The sequence below is a fragment of the Sinocyclocheilus anshuiensis genome, unplaced genomic scaffold (assembly GCF_001515605.1).
Source record: "Sinocyclocheilus anshuiensis isolate Anshui unplaced genomic scaffold, SAMN03320099.WGS_v1.1 scaffold77, whole genome shotgun sequence".
Taxonomy (NCBI): Eukaryota; Metazoa; Chordata; class Actinopteri; order Cypriniformes; family Cyprinidae; genus Sinocyclocheilus; species Sinocyclocheilus anshuiensis.
In genome coordinates this window covers 106,091-117,342 of record NW_015537941.1, presented here as the reverse complement: position 1 = coordinate 117,342, position 11,252 = coordinate 106,091, and the positions used below count along the sequence as shown (strand labels likewise).

At 30.7% G+C, this 11,252-nt stretch overlaps 1 protein-coding gene across 2 annotated transcripts in view; it reads left to right on the top strand.

Moving 5' to 3' along the window:
* Nucleotides 1-11,252, top strand: part of LOC107663499 (alpha-1,6-mannosylglycoprotein 6-beta-N-acetylglucosaminyltransferase A-like) — an 84,597-nt gene extending 73,345 nt beyond the window's left edge. For both annotated transcript variants that reach the window (XM_016453730.1, XM_016453735.1), the window contains 6 exons: nt 1,548-1,697; nt 4,525-4,671; nt 4,758-4,874; nt 6,501-6,575; nt 6,765-6,922; nt 9,545-11,252. In XM_016453730.1, the coding sequence (XP_016309216.1) occupies nt 1,548-1,697; nt 4,525-4,671; nt 4,758-4,874; nt 6,501-6,575; nt 6,765-6,922; nt 9,545-9,743 (846 nt within the window). In that variant the 3' untranslated portion in view covers nt 9,744-11,252. The remainder of the gene's footprint in view (nt 1-1,547; nt 1,698-4,524; nt 4,672-4,757; nt 4,875-6,500; nt 6,576-6,764; nt 6,923-9,544) is intronic.

Here is an 11,252-nt window from a genome sequence, read left to right as displayed (position 1 = left end):
GTACGAGTACAGGAGCTCAGTATCGGGCCCGATACCAATACCAGTATCGGTATCGGTGCATCCCTAATATATATGTACACACACACACACACATAATTAGACACACACACTTATTTTTTACATACATTTGTAACATTATATATATATATATATATATATATATATGTATATACATTAAAATCAATATAAAATATATAATTTTTTAATTAAAATTTATTAGAAAAATACACATAATTTATTATGTTGTTAATGTTTTATTTATTTATTTTGATGATTATGGTTTATTGGTAATTATGGTTGATATATATTTTGTTGGTATGATTGAGTTTTTACTCTCACCTTGTTCTTGAGACCTTGCTTACACACACACACACGTCTACCAGTTTTATTTCTGTTTGCATCCTCTGACAGGAAGTGGGCGTCTTTGTGTTCTTTGAGTGTTCGTAAAGAAAAAGCTTACTTTTATCCTCTTCATCTCGTGGTTTTCCCCCCCGAGTCCTGTTGGACTGTTCCTGTCTGCTTTTGCACTTCTGCTCAACTGAAACAAGTTCACACTGAGAGCTAAAAAAATCAGTCACGCAAATCTGTTAACAGAATGTCTCAATATGATTCAGATTATCTGAATCAGTCAATCTGAGACAAAATATCCCTGCAGAAATCTGCATTTCATGACTTCAAATAAGATGATGTAGTACTACGATTATGAGTTGTTGTTCTTGCAATATGAACAGCAATATTGCAACTATATTTTATAGTATAATATCAATATAATGTTTCTTCTTCACATTAGTATAATATAGTTTATAGTATAATATTATAATATAGTATAATATCCATATAATATTTTATTAATATTGTAGCTTATTATTATTATTATTGTTGTTGATCATTTTTATTGGATAACAATTTTCTAATAAAAATAATTTTATGTAATATTTAATTGTATATAATATCCAATAATTTGATATAAATAATTTGTAATTTTATAATGCAAATAAATAAAATATTATTTGAAAATTCAATATTTGTTATTATTTGTTTTATTTATAGCAATATTATACATGATTATTTTATATCAATATTATATTAAGATTATTTTATATTTAAGACCATTTTTAAATAAAGATGATTATGAATACTTAAACCAACTGTAATAATAATTCAAATTTATTATTATTATTATTATTATTATTATTATTATTAGTTGTTGTAGTAGTAGTATATTTTTATTATTATTATTGAAGTATTTTGATTTATATAAAAATGCAATAAAATGTATAATTGTAATTTTGTAATACAAATAAATAAATATTATAATTTGTTTTTATTTAAAGTAATATTATACTATTGTTTTATGAATACTAAAGAATAACTGTAATATGATTAAATTCTGAGTTCAAACATATTTAGCCCCGCCCACATGGTCTTGCTTACATCAGCAGAAACCAAAAATAGTTTCCGAGTGCTACAATAAGACTACTTTAATTCCATTTCATCAACCTTCGTCACTGGTTTCTCACGTGTACGTGTTTTTATTTGTGTTTTAGGATAAAAAGAAATACTTGGACGTCATTCATTCGTACATGGAAGTGCACGGCACGGTCCACGGCACGAGTACAGTCCACCTGCCGGCCTACGTGAAGAACCACGGCATCCTGAGCGGACGCGACCTCCAGTTCCTCCTGCGCGAAACCAAGGTCTGAGTCAATAAAACATTTCTGGCAGACTTGAATATGGCCTGTACAGTTGTTTATTAGTAGTGTCTCGCTTCAGTTTTGAGTTTATAGCGTTTGTTGATGCTTGAAACGTAAGTGTGAAAGCTGCACTGCACTTGCATGGTGACCTTCACGACTTTGTGGCTTGTGTCTGGCATGAAGCTCAACCAGGAGAGAGGATGTGCTGGCCTGCTGTTTCTCTGAAGTCTGGCAGCGTTTTTTTCTTCTTCTCCCACTTCGGCCTTTTTTCCTCGCTGTGAGCTCGACTTTAACTTCCCTGTTGTTTCAACTTCATGCAAACTCCTGGAGAGAGCGAGGCTGCTTCATTTACGTACAGGGAGAGTGAACGTGTCGTCAGACTCGTTCGACTAATTTGCAAATAAACAAAGTCACTCATCAGACATGCAAATGTTCGCTGAACTCGCCTGATGTGCTTCTGCCACAATCTCAATCTTTCTTTCTATAAGCCTGCTTGTTTTCAATACCTCTCTGCTGCCCCCCGCTGGTAAACCATGGAAGTTCAACCACAGAAAGTAAAAAGTCTAGACTTTTTATGCACAATAATTATATTTCTTCTTATTATTAAATTATATTATAAATCATCCTGAATGTATAACAATAATAAAATATATAATTTGTATTTTTATAATACATATAAATGATAAAAATTAATAACATGATTATTTATTATATTTATATTTAATAGTTTAAATTATAATATGTTTATATAATATTTAATGTTATATATTGTGTGTTTATATATATATATATAATTTTATTAATAGTACATATATTTTATATATCGTTTTGATTATATAGCAATTTAATACAATAAATAATTAGTCTGTTAATACATATAAATAACAGTTATTATAATGTTTTTTGTTAATATTTTTTGTTTTGTTAATATTAATAGCAATATCATACATCATATTTTATATATTTAATGTTACACTTTAATAATAAAATATGTAATTTTATAATATCTATAAATTCATTCTAATTAAATTTGTTGTAATGACTATCTGTGTGTATATATATATATATATATATAGGTATAGATATATAGGTATACTGTGTGTGTGTGTGTGTGTGTGTGTGTATTTACATATCTAGATAGATAGATAGATAGATAGATTATAAAAAATAAAGTGTCATTTTAAAATATATAATTTGTTATAATTTTATAAGAAAAATAATTAAACAATTGTTTCAAATTAAAATAATATTTGTTCATATTTTTAATATTTATAATAATAATTCTAGTAATTTATAGATCTAATAATTTTATAGTAATAGCGTTATTGCATGTTATTATTTACATATACATGAATTGTTGCTTTGGTTAAAAATATCTGCTATTAGCAGACTGCTAAATGCATAAAATGTAAACTAATAATTAGTGTTTTATTCATATTATTAGAATTGTTATACATTAATATTTACATATACATTAATGTTGCTTTGTATAAAAAAGCACCTGCAAAATGCATAAAATGTAAATGAATGATTAGTGTTTTATTAATATTAATACCAATATTATACATTATTATTTACATTATTGTTATTCATATACTTTATCACTTTGGATAAAATCATCTGCTAAATGCGTAAAATGTCAATTATTTTATATATATCATGTTTTTTTTTTTTATAACGTTAATTAGGAATACTAAAGACTAACTGTAATATAATGTTTGCATTTGTAGAATTAAAACAACATATTTACAATCCTGTTAAGCTCTTTTGTGAAGTAAATAAGGTTCAACTAATGTTAATAAATGAAACTGCATGACAGATCACTGGTGCATTGTGGGTCAGTGTGATTGGTGTGTGGTCAGCTGTCCGGCGCGGCACTCTTCACAAACACATTATTGTGCTGGCCGCATGGAAACATTTGCGCAATACAGACTGTGTGCTTTTATTGTGATTGTTACACTCCTCACTGTTGATTGTTATATGAGCCGGTGATTGCTGCAGTGCAGCTGTGCAGATGTGAGTTTATTGCAGGTAAATTTGCTCTGGGAATCAGCCGTCAGGTTTCCATCAGTGGATCGTTTGTTTGATGTTTCCCACTGCAAGCTTGTTGAAAGTGCTCCAGAAAGCCCTGATTTCCCTCTCAGGAATCAACCAAATACATCTATCGGTCTAAAAATACGCTGAGATGAGATTTAGACATGGAAATCAGGCCTGGTTTATAAGAAAACATTTGTTTGTTCAGGCCTAAATTCCCTGTAAATAGCACGTAATCGCGTTTGCATGCTCAGGTGTGTGTGTGTGTGTGTGTGTGTGTGTGTGTGTGTGAATGTGTTTGGTGCTGCTGTTTGCTGAATTTAGCTTCACTGTTATTATAATTCATACATATAGGTATGAATTTAAACAGACTTCTAACTCTAAGTATTAAACTTAAGTTAAAAAGTGCACATTTTCATGCAAATGCTGTATTGTTTTAACACTTAAAAGAAGTTATTATAATAAATAATTGTATTATTAATACTTCTGATTATATACAAATTTTATTAAAAATAACTTAAAATACTAATAAATAATTTAAATGATTTTTGTTATAATCACCGTTTTGTTAATAGTAATATTATACATTATTATACATTTTTATAATTTCAAATAAATGATTCAAACTTTATTTTTACAGTCCATTTAAACTTTTAAAATTGTTATATTATGAATACTAAATTGTATATTAAAAGAAGAGAATTCTGTGTTTTAATTTGCTTAATTTAATTACGTTTAATTTGCTTAATATTTTATGTAATATGATCATGTTTTATGATGTCTGTTTGTTCTCCAGCTTTTTGTGGGACTGTCCTTCCCGTACGAGGGCCCCGCCCCTCTGGAGGCCATAGCCAATGGCTGCGCTTTCCTCAACCCAAGGTTCGACCCGCCTAAAAGCAGCAAAAACACCAATTTCTTCAAAGGCAAACCCACACTCAGAGAGGTACTGCGTTTATGTTTGCTTATTATTATTTTACTTTTGTGCTCAGAATCGGTCGTATCTGATGTATGTTTGACCTTTGACCCCAGCTGACCTCCCAGCACCCTTACGCTGAGGTTTACATCGGACGGCCGCACGTCTGGACCGTCAACATCGATGATCCCGCAGAGGTGGAGAACGCCATTAAAGCCATCCTCAGTCAGAAGGTACACACACACATGCACTTCCTGTTTACAAATTACGCCTGGGGCTGTTCCATAAAACACATCTACCAAACAAGCCAGGCTTATTTCAGTTAGTCTGTCTTATTTTGAACCAAATCAACTGACAATAAGTCAGACTAGCTGAAATAAACCTGGCTTATTTGGTAAACTTGTTTTATGGAACAGGCCCCTGATTCTTAACTAAATCTCATGTTTTGCAGAGAATCACCTCACAGACAGATTCAATATAGGCTTGGTCTAAAGTTAAATATTAAACTTCAAATAAATGACCTGTTTCAGTCCTCTGAAGTGAATCCTTTGTTGCTTTTAATTTACATAATGTTATAAAATAATAAGGAATGTAAGTGTAATGTCAATATATACATATTTAGTTTTGCATTTTTGTTGTTGTTGTTATTATTGTAGGTTTTGGCTAAATTTACATCTAAACATTTCATAAATTTTTGTTTATTTCCTCAGAAGTTAAAGTAAATTCTTTATGTTTACATAACACTTTTACATAATATGTTATAATATAATATCATAGGAATATTTGTATATATAATATAATAACAATATATTAACCTAATATATTAATAATAATAGTATAGACTTGAGCTAAATTTAAATAACAAATATCACATAAATTACATGTTTCAGTTCTCAGAAGTGAAAGTGAATTATTATGTAATGTTTACATAATACATGATATTTTGATCTAATATAATCTTTAGGAATATAAAATATAGTATATAATAAAACTGCGTTATTATAAATAAGTAACATAAAGATAATATCAGTATATTAATGTTTTGTTTTACAGTTGGAATAATACATTATTAACAATAATGATGATAATAATAAAGATGGTGATGATGATTTAATATAGAATTTGACAAAAAAAAATACATATTAAACATCACATAAATTACATGTTTGTGTCTTCAGAAGTGAAAGTGAATTCTTTGTTACTTTTATTTTATGTAATATTTGATATAATAATAATAATGTTTGTGTCTTCAGAAGTGAAAGTGAATTGTTTGTTACTTTTATTTTATGTAATATTTGATATAATAATAATAATAATGTTTGTGTCTTCAGAAGTGAAAGTGAATTCATTGTTACTTTTATTTTATGTATTATTTGATATAATAATAATAGTAATAATAAATTGTTATAATAATAAGGAATATAAATATAATATCAATACTTTCATATTTTGTTTTACATTAGGAATAATAAATAATGTTTTACCTAATAATTGACCTTTTCATTGTCACTTCAGACTACAACTAACAAGCTCTATTTTGTATTTTTACAGTTAAAAAAAAAAAAAAGAGCCATTTTCTCTCCAAGGACTTCCTTTAAAGGAGTGTTGGTCAGTTTTGTGAACATTTTTTCAACAAATTTGTCCTTTAAGTTTGTCTTTAAGTATGACAAATCTATACACACATTTGCTACGCTACATAAAAGAGGACATACTGTTGCTTTTATATAAATATAATTACTACAGAATAACCCAAACCATAAACATAATTGACTTTATGTATTAATCACTTTGTATCATTAAGGAGGTTTTGTCATATTTCGCTATAGTTAAGCACATACACATCATGTTGTTTGTTTCAGATGGAGCCGTATCTGCCGTATGAGTTCACCTGTGAGGGGATGTTACAGCGCGTCCACGCTTTCATCGAGAACCAGGTACCTGTGACTGTGTGTTAGTGGAGGTTTAAGGTGTGTGTGATTCGCTCCACTTCACCTGTTCACACACGGCATGATATCAGACCTGATATACCTGAGAGCACATGCTTTGTCTGAAACATACGCCCTTGTTCAACCTGTGTGTGCGTGTGTGCGTGTGTGTGTGTGTGTGTGTGTGTGTGTGCGCAGGATTTCTGTCACGGTCAGGTGATGTGGCCTCCTCTCAGCGCCATGCAGGTCAAGTTGGCTCCGGCAGGTAAATCCTGCAAGCAGGTGTGTCAGGAGGAGCAGCTGATCTGTGAACCCTCCTTCTTCCAGCATCTCAATAAAGACAAGGATCTGTTCAGGTACCAGCGCTGCATGCACTTCTCCATCCAGACAGCAGAGGGCACTGCTGCGTTTCACAGCCCCTTTATTTCTCCTTGGAATTAAATCCTTGTTTTTCATTCGCTTCTACTGAGGTGTGGTGTGGTGGGATTTGCCTTAAATCGCCCAAAATTTGCATCAGATTTAGACTATTTTTGTAAACAACTTGACCATGTACAGGTGCATCTCAATAAATTAGAATGTTGTGGAAAAGTTAATTTATTTCAGATTACTGAAATAAATGAACTTTTCCACGACATTCTAATTTATTGAGATGCACCTGTATATGATATCATTATAAAAATCTCATTCATTTTATTTTAATCTTTACTGATTTTTTTTTACCTGTGCAGATTACTATTTTTGATATTGATGCACGATTATAATTTGTTTAATGCACAGAAGTTTTTGTTTTATTTTATAATGAAAGTTGTATTTAAGTATGAATTTATGCATATATTTATAGTGTAACTGACATATTTAAATGTTTAGTAAAATAATATATATTTATATTATATTCATATATTTTGTATTGTATTATGTATAATATATGAATGTATATTTAAATAGATTATATTATAAATATTATTTATTAGATGCTTATGTATTTTAATATTGTTAAAATAGTAATATATGTTTTATAATATATTCAAATTATAAATAGTTTAATCTTTAATAATAAATACCATTTATTGGTTTATTTTCCATATATTTGAATAGTTTTACTATTTTAATATATATTTTTAATACACTAAAAGCATACATATTTAAATATATAGTTATATAATTTTATATATATATATATATATATATATATACACACACACTTGTATTTTAATATGTATTTTATAATTATACATATTTTAATATTTAATTATGAATATTACTTATTTGATGAATAGTTTGGTGTTATTTTCCATAAATTAAGAAAAATAGCTTTTTAATATTTAATGTTGTTTTCCTTTATTTTTCATAACTTCGTTTCCATAACTTTTTATATTTTAAATATACATTTTAATGCTTAATATATAAATATATATTTTATCATTATACATATCTGTAGTATTTCATTATAAATATTACTTAAGTGCGTAGTTTGATTTTTTTTTTTTTTTTTCATTTTCCTTAAATGAAAAGCAAAAAATATATATATTTTGATATTTAATTCTAACTATAATTTTAGATATATATTCAGTTTTGTCCTTACATAAATTAATATAATGATGTATTTTATATATTACAGTGATTTAATATTTAAATATAAATATTATTAGCATTATGATTTTAATATGTAAATATAAAAATTAAAATATGCATTATCTAATCATATTTATATTAAGTTTTCTTTTAGTTTTCATAAATACAATTTTTTAATCTCAAATATATATTTGTTTAAAGTCACCATGAAATCAAAATTTAAAATTCTTTGTGCATGTAAAACAAATTGACAAAAACTGTGCACATGGTACTTCTGTATGTTTCAAATTTTGATTGACAGAACAAAAAATGTGTAGATTTTGAGTCCAAATCTTTTTTGCATCATGCATCAAAGCCATTGTGAAATGTTTGCATGACCTGCAATGCTGACTTCATTAAGTCACCATGAAATCAAAATGGAAAATTCTTATTTTTTAATAGAATACTGTAGTGTTTATTATAAATAATTTATCCGTGCACTTCATAATTTTTTTTTAATTCATGTGCCCTCGTAATCTTTAATCATAAATGTTAACCTCCCCCTCCCCCTCAAAACGACTCATCTTCTCTTCCGGTCACGAGCTATGGCACAAGGGCGGAGCTAGTGACGTGAGAGATAAACGCTGGGATAAAGGACAGGGGGAAAAACTGAAGCTGATGCTTCACTTTATAGCACTGACACCAGTCATGAGGGAGTACGTTACCCCTAAACATTGAAAAGATATTAGGATATTACGACAACATTACTCTTAGGACATCGCAAACTATTTTTTTTCATGAATATGACTTAACCTGATGGAGGACACGCTCAGTCATTCAGGCAGTCTCTCTCTCTCTCTCTCTCTCTCTCTCTCTCTCTCTCTCTGTTTAGGCATGTTTTGTGCCTTTGATCATCGTTGTCATCCTTAATAAATAAAACATTCATTGCAAAATTCATGCTTGGTCGGCTGTGAATCCAGTGGAGAGAAATCCCCCACCACTAACTGGCATCTTAGATCTGCCTCCATTTTGTTAGCAATGCCCCAACTTCCAACGATCCAATCAATTCCCGAAGGACGAAATCAAGTCCCGCCTTCTCATTTCAGATGCTGTTTCACTCGGATATACGTCACAGTAGAGAAGAAAAGACTTCCGTTTCATGCCGACTTTTAATATATTAATGTATATTTTATAGTTATGCTTACTTTAATATTTAATTATACATACTACTTAAATAAATGTTATTTTCCATTATTTTCCATCAATTAATCCATGTTATTATCTTGCTGCACGTCTGAATTACCATGATGTTACAATGGTACCTGTCTTTAAAAAAAAGCATGGTACTGCCATGGTTCTGTATTTTCTGTCTTTAGTGATCTCATGTCATGTCCTCAAGCGTTCTCTCTTTGGTTTCTTCACTGCAGGTATGGTGTGGAGTGTAAGACGGTGGAGTCTGCCAGCGATATCGTCGTCCCCGCCTTCAGCGAATTGGCGCGGCATTGCGTGTTCCAGTCGGACCTGCTGCTGTTCAGCTGCGCCGGGGCCCATCAGTCCCTCACGCGCATCTGTCCCTGCAGAGACTACATGAAAGGACAGGTGGCGCTGTGCAAGGACTGCTTATAACACGCACACTTCGGCAACTCTATACGACTAACTGGACAGGACCGAACTGTTACATAGCGCAATGCAGACAGTGCCAGTGTTGTAAAGTGCGGTGATGCGATTAAAGAATTCAGAGTAATCCAACTCTTGTTTTATTCCCATAAACTCACGAAAAAACGAAACGAAAACGCTGGAGTGTGGCAGCTCTCCGAAAAAAAAACACAGAAGGATGGAAAGAGAAGAAACTGATTTATTTTTGCTGGATTTTTTTGTTTTTGCACGAACTTGAACTAGTTTCAGGCTGACATACTTGAAGCGGATTGCAGGGAATCAGAACTGCACACTGCCCCCTGCTGGCGTGGAGGAAACACTGTAGTGACATTTATTACCGTAGTTCTTCATTCTACTGTTTTTTTTTTCTTCGTCCAATTTTTCTTCTCTCTCTGAAGGTGACTTTTATCATTGGACCAAGTCTGACGACTGACTCTGAAAAGCATCTTTGACCATTTTGAAGACTCTTACCGAGTGCGTGTTTATTTGTGTGTGCGAGAGCACTTGTTGTTGGGGAAACAAACTTTGCGAAGACATTTCCCCACTTTTACACTGAAACTGGACTTTCCACTACTGGCTCCATGAAATGACGCGTTCACATGTAAATAACAGACGCTGAAACGTAAACACGCGGTCTGCTTTATTCTGCATGGTAGTTTATTTCCAACAGTTTAATACCAGCAGATGCTAACACTGGGAATTTTCGGTGTTGGTCACGATCCACATTAAATATCGCAGTACCGCACCAGTCAACTGCCAGGTGTGATGTTTTAGTGAAATACACACGTCGCAAACCAGCCAGTATGAACTAGAACGCAAACCAACTGACCAAACTAACCGTTAAACTAGTAGACTGAATTCAACTAAATTGGGACACATTTTACTATTGCGTTAATTGGCAAAAGTGGCCAAGTTTACCTGAATTAACACTATATCACGGGTTTCAGATGCTCTATATGTGGATAAGGTAAATACCAATACGATCACAGATATTTCTGTAAAAGTTTATCTTTATTTGTATAAAAAAAGAAAGATATATCGGTATAAAAACAAAGTGTACATTACTAGGATAAAATACTTTTTTCTTTTTATATTTTGTGTTAAAAACACAAATTGGCCTTGGTTTTTGTTTCGTTTTTATTTTCTTGAATTTGCCTGCCGATTATCGAAAAACGTCAAAATTATTAGAGTTACTTGTGTTTTGGAATGAAAATGCACTATAGCGAAGATTTGACACCAGATATTATGACACTGTACAATTGTTTTAAAGTTTGTTTTTAATTTATTTTGTATACAGATCTTTATCTCTGCCTGTTGATTTTTATGTGACTATTTATAGAAGAGAAAATTCTTTATAGAGGGAAATATTATTTATCAGACTAATTTAAGTATAAGCGCACATGCTTGTCCAGAGTACTGTCTGAAAAAAACTATTTGCGGCGGAACTAAATATACAGTACATTTAGATTTATTATTAAT